Source organism: Dipodomys merriami, unplaced genomic scaffold (genome assembly GCF_024711535.1).
Source record: "Dipodomys merriami isolate MVZ:Mamm:240054 unplaced genomic scaffold, mDipMer1.0.p SCAF_8, whole genome shotgun sequence".
Classification (NCBI taxonomy): domain Eukaryota; kingdom Metazoa; phylum Chordata; class Mammalia; order Rodentia; family Heteromyidae; genus Dipodomys; species Dipodomys merriami.
Genome location: NW_027206401.1, coordinates 1,849,527 through 1,865,781, shown reverse-complemented (window position 1 = coordinate 1,865,781; position 16,255 = coordinate 1,849,527). Strand labels below are relative to the sequence as shown.

Below are 16,255 nucleotides of genomic sequence, written 5' to 3'. Positions count from 1 at the left end.
CTGTGCTCACACCGTGCTTGGAGGGCGGGAGCCGGGAGGCGGAAACCAATCATCGTAGGCCTGGATGTCCAGCTGCCAGTGCTGGGGACATGTCTATGATGCCCAACAACCCAGTCGCGCTGGTGTTGGGGCTGCTGTCCTGACAGCCATGCACACAGGCCCCTCCTCCTTGCCACGCTCCTGCCTGCAGGGCGCTGTGTGCGCTCTTCTCTGAAGGCCGTGGCAATCGCGGAGATATTTCAGTACCCGGGGAAATGTTTGCACTGTTTGACATCGATCGGGGAGTCACGTGCTCCACACGCTCCTGCAGAGACAAGGGTGTGAGGGCCCCTCACGGGAGGGCCGGGTGCCCGTGTCACCTACCTTTCAAGGTGGCTTTCTTAAGGACCTTCATTGCGTAGAGCTGGCCGGCGTCGGATCCTGTGACCTTCCTCACAAGGAACACCTGACAAACAGAAGACATGGCGTGCATCACTGCCCAGACTCCAGCCCATCATCCCTCCGACTGACAACAGGGCCCACAGGGAGGTCTAGAGAAAGGTCACCAACAAACACCCACAGAGACGCAGGGCTGGGGACACTTGGACAATTCCCACGAGCTCCGTCGGTCCTTTGCTGGGCGGATGCTGTGGCGTGAACACCACTAGGGTCTTTCTTTTCTTTTTGAGACAGGGCTCAGGAGAACAGAGCCTGTCCTGGCAGTGCCAGGCCTCTGTTGGTGTTTGGGACGCGTGTGCCTGTGTGCGGTGTCCCCACGGCTGGACACACCCGGGGGGGCGACTGTGCCCCCGCGTGTGCGGGCTGCCATGCAGGCTGTGCTGCGCGGAGCCTCGCTGGGGCCCCGCCCCGCACACAGTTCTGCAGCCCGGGAAGTCCCTCACATGGAAGGACGCCCCTTGGGGCAGGTGTGCTGGGTGAGGCCACCCTCGGTGGGGTGGCCAGCTTCCTAACAGGCAGAGATGGGGCAGCGGTGGTCAGGAGAAAGGGTTTTCCAGGGGGCCCTGACACAGAGCCACCTCTGCCTTGTCCTCTCTCTTCGGGATGGTATCCTTTGGGCCTCGGTCCCCAGTTCCCTTCTCCACCATAGCAAAGGTCAGTACACAAGCAGCAGTTTTAAGATGTCTGGGAAGGAAGCTAGGCGTGTGTCCCTAATGCTATTTGTGCACTTGTTTTCCAAGGAATGGTTCATTTTCCTTTCTCAAGCTTCAGGCTCTGCAGGGTGAATGGGGCATCGGGCAGCCGTGCTCCTCCTGTCCGGAGTTCGCTGGCTCCCCGGCAGCGTGATCAAGGGCGGTTCGGTGCAGTTTGGCTGCTGACTGAACCGGGGCCCTAGGCATGCCTCGCGGAGCTGGGGGCTCTGGCTCCCTCGCGGAGCTGGGGGCTCTGGCTCCCTCGCGGAGCTGGGGGCTCTGGCTCCCGGTGACTAGGCGCCTCCTGGGCCTTGGACAGCCACCATGTGGCAAGAATCACACGGCAGCCGGGCCAGCCAACCACAGCGGCAGATCTTCCAGGCCTGAGCAGCGCAGCTTTGCGCCCTGGGGACCTAGGGCTGGGCCTCAGGAAGGCCAAGGGGAGGGACCTGGTCTCTGTTCTCAAATCCTGCTTCATGCAGCATTCTTCCGCTTGTTCTCCTATACTTCTGGGCACCAGGGGCGCACGCCTGTAACGCTAGCTACTCCCTACACCTCGGATTAACGGGAGGCATCTCTTAAGCAGGCTCTGTAGCTTTTGTTTTTTGGTGATGGCCACTCACATTGTGAAAGACAGTAGTCTGTATTTCCTAAACACCACTGAACCACATTTAATAGCCATTTTCATAGGCCCCAAACGACAGTAATCCACATGGGTATAACATAAGTGTAATACAGCATCATAGGATCCTGTAGTATAATAGGATAATATAAATACAATATAAACACACATTTGTCAGTCATTGGCATGTGGGAAGAGAGAAAAGAAGAAGACACTCCACCTTATAAGCATGACAAAGGTAAATACTGGGTGCGTTTCTGTGCCCACACAAGTCGAATTGGCCAGCACAGGGCTTCGTCTGGCAGTGAGGGCAGAGAGATTTGTGAGGGTGCACCTGTAGCACACAGCGTGTTACGTTGAAGCGCCAGGACTGCTCTGCTTACTCAGGGGTGCTGGCTTTGTGCTGTACTTCAGCCCTTCCTTTCAGGAACCCAGAGTCAGAGCCCTTGTTAGCGGCTAACACTGGTGACGCAGAGAGATTACATGGCATAAATCATCGTCACCATAACTGAAAAGTGCCTCCTCATATCCCATTACACAGATGGGCAGCACACCAGAGGAAAAGCCAGTGCTCAAGAGCTTCTGAAAGGAATCAGCTCTTATTTCTGTAGTTTGAAGGAAGAAAAAAAAGGACAGAGTGATGTCTTACTTAATCTATAGCACAATTATGTACGTTAACTGGTATCATTCATGAGTAGGGAAACCAAGGCATTGTGTAGCTGACATGCAGGAGAGGGGAGGGGCCAGACTACAAATCCCAGCCTCCAAATCCCAGCCTCCAAATTCCTCGGCAGCATCATAGGATCAGGTCAGCCGAGCACGAAGGCTTTTCTTCTCTTTTCTCTTACTTTTTCTTTCTTTTGAAAATACTGTAGCGGCTGCTCTTCCAAGGATCATTGGCTCAAGGTCCATAATTTCCCCTTTGGTGATGAGCCTACACCCAGGAAGCTCTCAGAGAGCGGGGAGCGTGGACGGCTGACCGCGGCCAGTGCGGCCTGTGAGGACAGAGCTCCATCTGGGCAGCTCCTGGCAGCGGACGGGGGCACCTGCGGCTTTCATCCCCAGGTTCAGCCCAGTTTCCTTTGTATTTAAAGAGACCTGCTCAGCCAATCAGAGTTGAGCTCACCTTCCCGTAAGATCCTTGTCCTAAAACCTTGAGCAGCTGGAACTGGGAGGGGTCTGCCTTCTCAAACCCTTCCTTCACATGGAGACTGATGTCGATCTCCTTCACGATGCCTTCCTCCTGCAAGACAGCAGCGATGCTGGTGAGAACACAGCCGGGCCGCAGTGCCCGGGCACACCCGCCCCACCGCGACTTCCGGCACTGGATTTGGAAAGCTGGGGCACCGGACGGCTGTACAGCGTCATGGGCCAGCCTGTGCTGTCATTTCTTTTCTCCCGGGCATTTTGACATTCAGGCTTTCTGGCCCTGGGGAAATCTCCAAGTCCTCTGGGTGAGATGCGCCCTGCTGCTCCACAGTGTGGGTGAACGCTCAGCGGGGAAGGGCACAAAACCTCCCCGAGGGCATCTTGAACTCAGCATCCACACTGCCATGGCCAGGGCCACGGACAGGTTGGCTCACAGCTGTCTGTGCACACACAAGCCTAATTCTGCTCCATCGAGTTAGTACACCGCTCCGTGAGGCAGGCACATGGCTGCTCCGCCAGCCCAGAAACAAGACTCCGGGTTCATCGCCATCACACCTTGACTAGCATCACTGCCACCAGAGTCAGGACGACCAGAATCACTGCGCGTTCACATCCTGGGAGGCCAGAGTCTCTGCGAACTCCCGCCCGGGAGACCAGAGTCACCCTGCCCCGGGAGACCAGAGACCAGAGTCACCGCGAACTCCCACCCAGGAGACCAGAGACCAGAGTCACCTTGAACTCCTACCCCGGGAGACCAGAGTCACCCTGCCCTGGGAGACCAGAGACCAGAGTCACCGCGAACTCCCACCTGGGAGACCAGAGTCACCTCGAACTCCCACCCCGGGAGACCAGAGTCACCGCGAACTCCCACCCGGGAGACCAGAGTCACTGCGAACTCCTGCCCGGAGGACGGAGTCACTGCACATTGGCATCCCAGGCTTCCTGTCCCAAAGCCAAATCGCTCCCTGTCTTCCCAACGCCAGTCCTTAGGAGTAGAAAAGGGAACATAAGGTGGGTTTTTGCAAGGGATCCCTGGATTCATCTCTGTGCTCCAAGAGGTGATTCCCAGGCCACCTGCCCGTGTCCCTTTCACAGGGGCAGCTGGGCCCTGGGCAGGTGTGAGCAGTGTGTGGGGTCAGCCAGGCAGGTGTGAGCAGTGTGTGTGGGGGCAGCCAGGCAGGTGTGAGCAGTGGGGGGCCGCCAGGCAGGTGTGAGCAGTGTGTGTGGGGTCAGCCAGGCAGGTGTGAGCAGTGTGTGTGGGGTCAGCCAGGCAGGTGTGAGCAGTGTGTGTGGGGTCAGCCAGGCAGGTGTGAGCAGTGTGTGTGGGGGCAGCCAGGCAGGTGTGAGCAGTGTGTGTGGGCAGCCAGGCAGGTGTGAGCAGTGTGTGGGGGGGGCAGCCAGGCAGGTGTGAGCAGTGTGCGGGGGCAGCCGGGTGGGTGTGAGCAGTGTCGGGGGGCGCAGCTGGGCAGCCTGGGTGGGTGTGAGCAGTGTCGGGGGGCGCAGCTGGGCAGCCTGGGTGGGTGTGAGCAGTGTAGAAAGCGCTGGCTCGGGATCTTCCCAAAACGACCACTGGAAGAACATGCACCATGTGCTTGGCCCACATCCTGTCTGGTCACAAGATCAGGCGGTGTGGCTGGAAGAGTGTGCACAGCACGGAGTTCCACTGAGGACTGACTCTGAAGCCATGCCCTGCCTCCCCGCTCAGCCCTCACGCGAGCGCTTGCAAACGGAAGCACAGCAGCCATCCTTAGTTGTCATCTTGAAGACGTTCGATACTTGTGAGTCTTATTATTTCACCTCCGCTGTCACTAACCTGGAAGCCTATGGAAATAAGGAGCATGCAGCTTTTCCATTCTGACAGGTAAAGCATTTTCTTTTTTTTGGGGGGGGGGGTCCATTCGTGGGGCCTGAACTCTGGGCCTGGGCTCTGTCCCTCAGCTCTTCAGCTCAAGGCTAGCACTCTACCACTTGAGCCACAGAGCCACTTCCGGCTTTTTTCTTTTTGCTTATGTGGTGCTGAGGAATCGAACCCAGGGCCTCGAGCATGCAAGGCAGGCGCTCTACCACTGAGCCAGCCCAGGTAAAGCATTTTCATTTCTACATCTTAAAGGGTTATTTGCTGGTTTGTAAAAACAGTGTTTTCTTAATAATGATGTCACATGATTACATCCAAAATTATTTCTCTGGCCAGCTTACAGGTTTGTAGGAGCTCACTTATGAGACACAGAATTGTAATTCTTTTGCTTTGTCATTAATTTCTATAGAAGTTCATTTCTATTACCCTTAAGGAGTTATACAAAGGGTTTTCAATTCAATATGTCAGTTTGTGAATACAATAGGTCTTGACCAGCGTTGTTACTCTTGAATAATCAGGTAACAGTATGGAGGACCTGGACACCGAGGGACACACCTGGACCACAGGACCTCTTAGCCACCAGGTGCTGCAGGTTTTATGGTGAAATCTCCCAACTTAGAACAGGGTAAAAAAACAAACCATCTGGTGCCCCAGGGCCCTGTGTGTGAGCCTGTGTCTACAAGGAAGACGGGCAACTGACTTCCCACCTAGAAAATAAGCCAACTGCTCAACTCAAACAGGGCCCAAAGCCCAGCACAGTGGCTCACACAGGAAACTAGGTACCCCAGAGGCTGAGGTAGATTGTGGTTTGACGTCAGCCCAAGCAAAAAAGATGCTGAGACCCAATCTCAACCAATAAAAAAGAAAAAGTTGAGTGTGCTGGTAACACACCTGTGATTTCCAGCTACAAGGACTACAGTCTAACCAGCCCAGGAAAAAGGAAGACCCTAATCAAAAGCTAACAAAAGCAGAAAAAAAGGGTTGAAGGAATGGCTTAAGTGGCAGAGCACCTGCCTAGAACAGGAGGCCTAATTCCACCCCCAGTACTACCACAAAACACACATCCCCCAAGCCCTGTGAACAGACGCTCCTTTCCTCCCCTGGACCAACCCACGGAGGGGAGGTGGGGGTCATCTGTTCTTTAACTATGAGTAGAAATGCCCCACCCCCCGCCGCCATTGTGGGGCCTGAATTCTGGGCCTGGGCGCTGTCCCTCCGCTCTTCAGCTCAAGGCTAGCGCTCTACCACTTGAGCCACAGCGCGTCCAGTTTTCTGGTAGTTCACTGGAGATAAGAGTCTCATGGGGACTTTCTGCCCAAGCTGGCTTTGAACCAAGATCCTCAGATCTCAGACTCCTGAGTAGTTAGGATGACAGGTCTGAGCCACCGGCGCCCGGCTTTGTCACAAAACTTGGGTTGGGCCAGGACCGAGCTCTCCTGGGCGGCGCCGAGGGTGAGGCGAGGCCTGCGGCCCTGTGGACTCTCCACCTCCCTCCTGCAGCAGTGACACCGCACCACCCAACCCTGCTGCTCCCCGAGGCCCAGCGTGCGAGCAAGAGCCCCCACACTGCTGAGCAACGTGACCCTCCCGCCACCCACAGGCCCAGGGTGCAGCGATGGAGAGCAGATGCCCGGCCCACTCTGTTTCTGAGCGGTTTCCAGATCATTCCTTGTCTTCAAGCAGCATGCTTTGAAGGCCGACAGCCCGCAGTGTGGCCCTGCCTGGGGACCAGCCCCGCAGGGGGCTGAGGCCCCCCGGCAGGGCCGGGAAAGCGTGGGCGATTCCACGGCCTGCGAGCAGCTCCACCGCCACCCCCGCTGCTGGGAGTCGCCTGGCCTGGGACACGGCCTCACACCCTCTAAACATCAGAGCCGACGCCAGGCCCTGCCCAGCTTCCCACACCCACCGCACCTCTCCCCCAGAGCCACCTGGAACTGTGCTCTAACACTTCCAGCCAAAGGTGTCGACAGGAGTCCCTCAGCATTTTGTGTGTGGGTTCTGGCCGCCCAAACTTCCAGAGCAAACATGCCAAAGCGTACCCACCCTTCCCTCCGGCTCCCTCCTCAAGGAGATGGCGACATAGTTCAGCCCACCAGACTTGTTTTCAGCATCATTTCCAGCTATTGTCCTAAAAGGCAGCTAGTAGTAGAGCATTATTCCTGGTCTTTGAAGTCGTATTTTCCTTTTTTATCTGGAGCTGCACACAGATTTCACTGCTCCCTCAGAAAAGTAAAATCTGTCCTTAAGCCGGATGATGTATGGCGCCAAACCGTGGATTTCCAGCAGCGTTTGTGTGAACAGTATTTTTAAAAATAACTTAAGAGTTTTGGGAGAGAAGCTAAGCACCATGAGCAGGTGATAGCTCCATAAGCAAAAATCCTAAAACTTGTGTGATGTGAGAGAGACAAACTAGAGAGATGGTTTATCTGACGTCCATCCATGATAGCGCGGCCTGGGTGCCCAGTCCAAATGGCTGCCTTTCACGATGGTGCGTGGGCCTGGAGTCCCTCAGCCGGTGACCTGGGGGCCTCACAGACACCCGGGGAGCCGGCCGAGGCCGGGCCCGCGTGCTCTGTACTAGATCGTCTGTCTTTCCTGCCTCAGAGTAAGTTCATGAAAAGAAAATGTAAATTCAAAGTGTGAAAGAGTAATAACAGAGACATAAGAAATAGAAATTGGGTGAGCATTAGCTTTATTTCCAAAAAGAGAGTTCGCTGGAGAAACCACTGAGTCACATGCAGGAAATGAATTCCCAGAACGACAGGAGGATTCACCGGAGGTGGGTGAGAGCCGTAGAACGAGGCTTGTCTCCCTGACCACGGGCCCATCCCTGCTGGGACCACCCCTCCCCAGCCCCCAGACCCCCGGGCCTGAGCAGCAGCAGACAGGACTGAGGGGCAACGGCTGCAGAGGATCAGAGAACGCAAAGGGCCAGTGCCAAGACCGCACAGACATGGGTGCCACATTCTCAAGATGCCAGCGACAGAGAGCAGGGTGTCAGGGCTGGAGGTGCGACACACTGTGCGTGTAGCCCCCAGGTCACGCCCAAGGCCAGGCTCAGAACGGGGCCCTGCAGAAGCCGCTGTTCACGGCAGGAGGCACGGACTGAAGCGCTCGCCACAGCCCCGAGGTCGTTGTCTTTGCTGCACACAGTTTCAAAGCAGGAGGCAATCATGAGGGAAAGGCTTTTAGAAACCCGTTCTGTGTGAGGTCAGGCAGGACACGGTGGTCACGTGCAACAGAGCCAGTCCTCACCAGGACGAGACTTTGGTGGGGCCCGGGTGGAGGAATGCCAAAGAAGTGAGCTCTTCTTTCTGGACAAAGTGGCTTGGAGCCCTGGATAGGAGGGACTTCCTGCGTGATATTCCATCATCCCTACTCACCCACCAGACGTGGTTTTGGTCCTGAGTGGCAGGCCAGCACCTCCCGTGAGCCCTGGCCAGTGGATGCAGGCTGGCATCCCGGCAACGACCACAGGCTCCGTCAGCCCTGCACTTGAGCTGAGGCGCTGGTCCGTGAGGCCCTGGTGTCACTCTCCTGGGCACACACTGGGAGGGTTTAAACCCCTCAGGAGGAGGATGTACCTGGCTGCTAAGGCACACTTACACTTTTCAGGGAGCTACCAACTCTCTTGGAATAAGCCAGACTGATCTGAAAAGAATAGCTCTCACTGGTGGTCATCACCAGTAGCCAACCCGCTGGGCACAGCAGGAAGAAACCTCAGGGCTTCAGCTGAGCCAGTCTCTCTGTCTGTCTGTCTGTCTGACTGTCTTCCTCAGCCTCTGTCTCTTTCTCCCTCTCACTCTGACTCCCCTGTGCCAGGACTCCGACATCACCTCTCACTCTTCCTGCCGTTGGGAGACACCGAGGCGTAGCCCAACACGGGCACTGCTTTAAATGGATCGGCAGATTTGTGTGTCGGTAAGCTAAGTAAGATCGTTTAAAGAGACAACCAGCCCACCATCATCTGTTGTTGTTGTTTTTTTTTAATGCTTGCTAATTGCTCTTTCCCAGAATGACTGCTTTGGGACATTAGTAAAAATTCCCCGTGAGTTTTGCAACCGTATTCTTGGGTCTTACCCAGAACTTTGACCTAATTCTCAAAATTTTCAGCAAAGCTAAGTAAGTCTGTTCATGGGAAACTGGTAACATAGCGCAGAATGGCTCTGGCCACGGGCTGTGTGAAGTGGGGTATGTGTGTGTGTGTGTGTGTGTGTGTGTGTGTGTGTGTGAAGTGGGGTGTGTGTGTGTGTGTGAAGTGGGGTGTGTGTGTGTGTGTTTGTGTGTGTGTGAAGTGGGGTGTGTGTGTGTGTGTGTGTGTGTGTGTGTGTGTGTGTGTGACTCTAAGGGGAACATATAGAATGTTCTAGTATATTTCTTGGAGGTGGTTCATTGAATCTTTGATACAGTTGCTAAGTTCAACTTCCAGCCATTCTTCCCACGGGGTGACGTCTTGTTCTCATTATAGTTTGAACTTCAAAAATAATGCTTACCCAGGAAGTTGCTGTGAACTCTTTTCTCACCATTGAGAATACCGAGTTTTTCACTAGGCCGTGAGACACCTCTTGTTTCATTCTCAAGCCTGTCACTCGCGCGCGGCCAGGCTGCCAGGCTGGTGTTCTTCAGCCCAGGGTGGCGTGAGGCTCTGCCTGCGCCGTGGCCTGCCTGGTGAGTGCTGCGGTTGGAAGAGATCCTGCGGGGGGGGGGGGGGGGGAATCTCTCGGCCTCCTCCTCACAGCCCGTCTGGGGGCGGAGGCCACGGCCCGCGAGGTGAGGCACGTGGTGATGCAGCGCTGCAGGGAGCCAGCCATTCTCACCAGATTCTGCCTGCAGCTTCTCCTGTCCTGAATGGAGCATTGTCCCCCAGACTCCATAGGTCATGTGTGCAGCCAACACCATGGTAGAAAAGCTGGAATGTTCCAGACTTCCCATACAGCTGGGCAGGCCCAGTGTCCAGGGGCTCCAAGACTTAGAAATACGCAGAATGCATATGCCCAGGCTGCTACACGAGGAAGGCCCGGGCTTTATGACAAGTCAGTCATTGACAGTCTGGTACTGAAGAGGACGGGAGGGAATCACTGCATAAGCCTTTTCTCTATGGCAGTAGAGGGCTGATCAAGTGAACCCAGAGAGCACCCCGATAAGTACCGTGCGAAACTCCCGATCCTCTGGCAGGGGCCACACACGTTGGGACGGGGGCCCGGGACCGTGCGGGGGGAGGGGGGCAGGCGCCGCACTTTCCTTCCAGGAGTGCAGGGGTCTGCCCCGGATCCCACTCTTCCTGCATCCCTGTGAAGCCCGCCTTCCCCCCCCCCCCCCCGAGTCTGAGCTCTGAAACGCACTGGGCGTCATCACGGAGTGACAGTGTCATCAAGAGCGACAGCACCCCTTCCCTCCCCCCCATTCCTCCCCTCCCTCTGGTGATGTCAGGAACCCACTATTGACAAGAGGACAGCAGCGTGTGTGTGTGTGTGTGTGTGTGTGTGTGTGTCTACAAGTGTGTGTGTGTGTGTGTGTGTGTGTGTCTACAAACAAACAAAAGCTCCCTGAATGTGTTACACCATCTCTCAGCTTCACAGAGAAGCCCAGACTTTGGGCATAGTAGAGATGTAACACAGGAAAGTCAAGTTGCTCCCAAGCAAACGTCAAGAGGCCAAAAATGAGGCTTTGGCTCCTTCTGTCGGAATTGTACACAGCTGTCTCTCTGCGGGGCTGCACCCGCCCTGTATTTCCAGTAACAATCCACAACACATGGGGCCCTAAACTCACGGCCCAAACACTCGCTCAACAGAAAAACTAAAACCAGTGAGAAGAGGAGACTGAATGCCGAGAGCCAGCGGCTCACACGCGCGTGCGCGGAACTGACCGGCGGTCAGGGAGCCGCAGACCGGGAGAGGACCAGAGGCAGGAGACGCAGCATGGCAGGCAGGAGGGGCCTGTGGGTGCTGTTCAGGACCTCCGCGGATTAGGCCAGGCCCACCCAGCTGCTTCCCTCAGCACGCCAGCCGGAAAATGCACCCCATCCACAGACACCAACACCTGCACTGCGAGGAGAGTGCAGACAAGTCCCACGGCCGGGACACATGAACGCACGAAGGGCAGGAGGCGTGTGTGTGCTGAGGCCGTGTGAGGAGGGCGGTGGAGGCCCCGGCTCTCCCGCAGGACGTGGCGGGGCAGCAGGGCCGGCGTGTCCACGGGCGTGTAGTCACGGGAGCTGCTCTGCTCTATGAAGGGAAAAGCTGCACGGAGGAGCAGAGGGCCCGTGGCACCGAGTGGCAGGGCTGGTGGGAGTCCGTCAGGAGGAGGGTGGGGTTCCCAGTGCTGCCCAAGGCAGAGCCCTGCGGTCACCCCACGGGCTCAGGGCTGGGGGAAGGCTGTGCTTTTCAGTTGAGCTGGGAATATTTTCCCCCCATTAAGGTAAAGGCCTATGGGCCGCTGTGATCCAAGGCCTCACAATGCCCCACCCTTCCATGAGGTCTGGGTGAGGAGAGAAGCTTCTGGAATGGGCAGCGAGGCTCCAAGCACTACAGGTCATTCTGTAGCAGGGCCCAGGAGAGGAGAAGAAAAGGCCTGGCAGCCCTTTTCCACACGCGGGGCCGGGGTGCACGTGGAGACAATCTTGTACGTGAGGATGCACTTTGGAATTCTCAGCCCTGCACCAGCCACACACGCAGACCTTCAAACCCTTCCTCAGCGCCGGAAGTCTGCGATGGAACGGACCTGAACGAGTGGAAAGCCACTGGGCTGAGTGGCCGAGGACGTCTCATGAGTGGTAGGTGACATGGCTCGGGTGTGGGAGCCTGCACCGAGTCCACTGGACACCCACGGAGCCCTGCTGCGTCCAGTCACTGGGCGACCTGGCAGGTGCCGTCTGGCGGAAAGGGGAAAGTCCACGCAAGAACAAGCCACCGCCCTCACAACCACAACACCGCGGGTCGGCTACAGTACCTGAGACAGAATAAGAAAGGAGGCGGGCTGTGTGGGGAGAGGCGGGAAGGGCACTTGAACCCGGCCGGCGGTCCTGAGGCCCCCCAGGGAAGCACGCGGGTGCGCCACAGGGGACCTGGCCTCTTGGGCTGGCTTTCCCGAGCCCGCGGACCTCACCTTCTGTTGGGATTTTTCTCCCAGTGCCGAGTCTTCCCTCCTGGGCGCTGTAATCTGGGCCTCGCATCCGGGACTCCTTAGCCCACACCTGCTCTGCCCGGCCCCTCACCCCAGCCCTCTGGCACCGATCTAGCCACCAGCAGCTCTGGCCACAGGCCCTGGACTCCCGGCCCGGCCACGGCCCCACAGCCAGGTAAAAGGCAGGACCCCCGGATGGAAAGTCCAAACAGTTTACATGTTTCAACAGTGTGATGAGTTGGCGCTTCTGTCATAATTTCTTAACATAAGGATTAAGAGTTCTAATACCTGTTATAATGGTGTCTTTAGACAAACCCTCATGCGGGACACCAACTGTCACATGACCTCTGGGCTCCCGTCTACCCCACACGCCTGGCACACGCCAGGCCCCACGGGGCCCCGTCTACCCCACACACCTGCCACACGCCAGGCCCCACGGGGCCCCATCTACCCCACACGCCTGGCACACGCCAGGCCCCACGGGGCCCCGTCTACCCCACACGCCTGGCACACGCCAGGCCCCACGGGGCCCCGTCTACCCCCACGCGCCTGCCACACACCAGGCCCCCGTCTACCCCACGCGCCTGCCACACGCCAGGCCCCAGGGGGCCCCGTTTACCCCACACGCCTGGCACATGCCAGGCCCCACGGGGCCCCGTCTACCCCACACGCCTGCCACATGCCAGGCCCCATGGGGCCCCGTCTACCCCACGCGCCTGCCACATGCCAGGCCCCACGGGGCCCCGTCTACCCCACACGCCTGCCTGAGTGCTGTGACCACCATGGCCACCAGTGCTCCTGGGTTCCGAGTCCTGGCCCACTCCGGGGGTCACGACACGGGACGGGGTTCCCAGCTTCCCAGAGTCGGTCATAGCTACGGTGTGAGGACGTGCGTGGCACCGCATGCCACGCGCTTAGCTCCCTCCTCAGCATCACCCTGGGCACCGGCTGCATCCGCACCTGTCCCGTGCGCTTGCCTCTGCCTTGTGTCCAGTCACGAAGAGTTTCTAAAGAAAATGAGGACGGGAGCTGACGAGGGTCTGGATGCGTTTTGGGCTCCTTTGCAGCCTCCCTCTGCAGTCTGAGCTTCATCTGGAACGTCTGGCCACGTCCCTCGGCCATGGGTGCCTCTTCTGATGCAGTGGCTCCGCCAGTTCCTGGCAGGCGGACGGCAGCAGCTGGCTCGGCGGAAGGTCACGGGGGGGGGGGGGGAGGGAAGCCCGGGCACCTTCTGGAACGTCCCCAGAGCCGAGCCCCGTCCCTCCCCGCCAGGGTCCCGCGACGAGGTGCGGGGCAGGTCCAGGCCCTGGGAAGGCTGGCGTTGGATACCAGGCCCTTTGCACAGTTGAGCTGCCAGAGCGCCATCCTTGGTGCTCAGAGGCCTTGGTAAAGGCCGGAAGCCAGAGAGCAGAGCAGGCCACCACCCGGCAGTCAAGGGTGGGGCAAGGGGCTTGCAGGCTTGCCCTCGCTGAGCTGTGAGGAGCTCAGTGAGGTGAGCAGCCTCCTTCGCTTCCTCGTGATCCGTGTGTGCGTGTGTGCATGTGTGCACGCATGCACAGTCAAGGGTACTGAGGTTTGAACTCAGGGCCTAGGCATTGTCCCTAAGCTTTCCCACTCAAGGCTGGGGCTCTACCACTTGAGCCACACCTCTGCTTCTGGCTCTTCTGAGTGTTAACTAGCGTGGTTCCCAGTGCTTGGCCCCCAGCTCCCCCTGGCTCTGCCCCTCGGGACCCAGCGTTTCTGGGCTTGTGCTCTCTTGTGAGGCTTCCCGCCACGCTCAGCTGCCCCGCTGTGCGGACTGCCGGCCTTCTCCAGGGCGATGCGGCACCGGAGCGTGGCTAGATGCTTCTGCACAGAAACCGCCCGCCCATCTCTGAGCGATTTCCTGGAGGAGCGTCTTCCCGGCTCTGGGCAAAGCCGGAGCACATTCTGACTCTATCCCATCCTGAGTGTTAGCCTGATGTCTGCACAAAGGATGAAAAGTTCTCAGAAGAGATTGCTTTCTTTTGTAGGTCTTAAAGCTCAGAAAAAAGTACCAAGTAAGAAATCATCACTTGAAGGAAAGCTCCAGAAATCGTGCGTAAACCCAAGGACAAGGATTTTCAGCAAAGTCTGATCTAGGAAGTGCTGTGCAACAGGATGGTGAGTTCTGCAGTCCCTGATTCCCTGGGGCTCCGGACCCAGGGACACGGGCCTGTCTCACCCACGCGGGGCTCCGGACCCAGGGACACGGGCCTGTCTCACCCACGCGGGGCCAGACAACCCTTCTGCCACAGCCCCCTACCACACAACCATTCCTCTGACAGCACCACAGCTCCACGGCCAGACCTGACCGTGGTCACCACGTCTTCAGGCTGGTGACTTGCACCTGCCAAACATAAACCGCTAAACCTCCCCTGGCGCCAGGACTTCCAAGAGCAGTAAAATCACCACCGCTACTTAACCCATGACCCCTACAAAATGAAATGAGCGTAGGTATGGTAATAAGGACTACAAATATAGCTCAAAGCACATTCAGCATACTAACAGCATAAACCAAAACGAATCCATTAGATCTAATTATAAAGGATTTGATGCAAAATACCATGCACAAATCAAATCCATTCCTATGACTCAAAATTAGCAAGACAGTGAACTCAACAGGAAGCCAGATAGCATGAAAAGAAGTAACTATTCACTGTGTACTCTTAAATATTTAATGGTAAGTGTTAAAATAGTTAAATAACAACCAGTTGGTTACAGAAAAGCAAACCAGAGCTTTAGAGACCCTGTGGTAATCAGCAGCCGGAGGGCTGATGCTTCAGACTCAATCCCAAACTCAACGTGCTTCTGTAGGAACTCAAAAATGGGAAACATTTCCTCAACTGAATAGGAAATAAGGAACATAGAAATTTGGAGAAAGTTAAGCCATTTCACGGTGAGCACATTTTGAATCCAGGTCACAGCAATGTGTACATGCACAGCGCTGGGTGATGGGTGAGCCGGGCATGGTAGACTGAGGGCCGGAGGGGCGGGCCACGGTGGGGCTGGCCACGGCGGAGGGCCCAGGGCCGCGTCCACAGGCCCAGGCGGCCAGGTGTCAGGGCTGCACCTCTCACCCAGCAGACGGGACATGAGTCTATCTCCAGGTGGCTTCAGCGACCAAACACCCTCCGAGTGGTTTAGGACAGACACACATGTGTGGAAAACTTGAGAACGTCCACAAAGCCTCCCCAGCTTCTGGATTAGGAAAGAAGTAATGCCAACTCAGAGGAAGGAGCAGAAAACCTTCAACCATCGGACGAGCGTGAACCTTTCAAAGCTACGTACAAAATGAAAAGGCCAGTGACAAATGCGAAAAGTATCTGGAACTCAAACAACAGAGGGGAAGTGAGGGGGGAGGTGGGGCAAGGGAGGGAAGAAGGGAGAGAGAGAGAGGGAGGGGGGAGAAGGAGGGGGAGAGGGAGAAGGAGAGAGAGCCCGGTTGCAGTTTACACACGAGGAAATTAAATATCCAGGAGATTATTTAAAATAACTTTTTAAGTAATTACACAGGGCTAGGTAGCTGAGGAAGTTGTTCCCCTCTCTCTTTAAAAAAGATGTTGAGGATGAAAACGCACTGTCGCAGATGACAGGGTAGTGACGGCCGGATGAGCTGGGTGAGGAAGGAAAGCTCCAGGCTCCCAGGACCAAACTGCACACGATGGTTTGTTTATTGTTTTAGAGCCGGCCCTAGAGCCTAAACTCAGGGCTGGGTGCGGGCCTATGCCTTTTTTAGTTTTATTTTTTAGCTCAAGGCTAGTGCTTTACCACTTGAGCCACAGCTCCAATTATGGCTTTTTGGTTGTTCACTGGAAACAAGAATCTCATGGACTCTCCTGCCCAGGCTGGCTTTGAACCGTGATCCTCAGACCTCAGCTTCCTGAGCAGCTAGGATGACAGGCACCAGCCAGTGTCCAGCTCAAAACTACAATCTTGAAACAATGATTTTGTGTTCAGGATTTCTGGGAAAATAACAGAGCTAGATGTAAATATTTAGATGGGAAGATGCCATCTCAGTATTATTTATAGAGAGGGACATGTATTCTATATCACTTATATAAAGTAAAGGTATGCAATACCCGACTGCATATAATTAATGAATTTAATGGTGCAGGACTATACTTAGCATACTTGGCTTCTTTTGAGGAAAAAAAAAGAGAAATTCTTCTGATTTACATTAATTTCATTACAAATTCCTATGTAGGTACAGAATAAAGGAAGAACAAAAATATCCCAAGGTGTTTAATATTTATATCTGAGTGGTGGGTTTCTGAGTCTAACTTTCTTCATCGTTTCCTGTTGGAGATGATCCGATACAGATTCTCCCGCATTGGTTACTTGATACATACTGGTAAA

At 56.1% G+C, this 16,255-nt stretch overlaps 1 protein-coding gene across 6 annotated transcripts in view; it reads right to left on the bottom strand.

Annotated features, from left to right (window-relative positions):
* Rps6ka2 (ribosomal protein S6 kinase A2) overlaps positions 1-16,255 on the bottom strand; it is a 193,828-nt gene that overhangs the window by 48,243 nt on the left and 129,330 nt on the right. For all 6 annotated transcript variants that reach the window (XM_070010342.1, XM_070010338.1, XM_070010339.1 and 3 more), the window contains 2 exons: positions 2,879-2,995; positions 364-445 (listed from right to left, as the gene is read on the bottom strand). In XM_070010342.1, the coding sequence (XP_069866443.1) occupies positions 364-445; positions 2,879-2,995 (199 nt within the window). The remainder of the gene's footprint in view (positions 1-363; positions 446-2,878; positions 2,996-16,255) is intronic.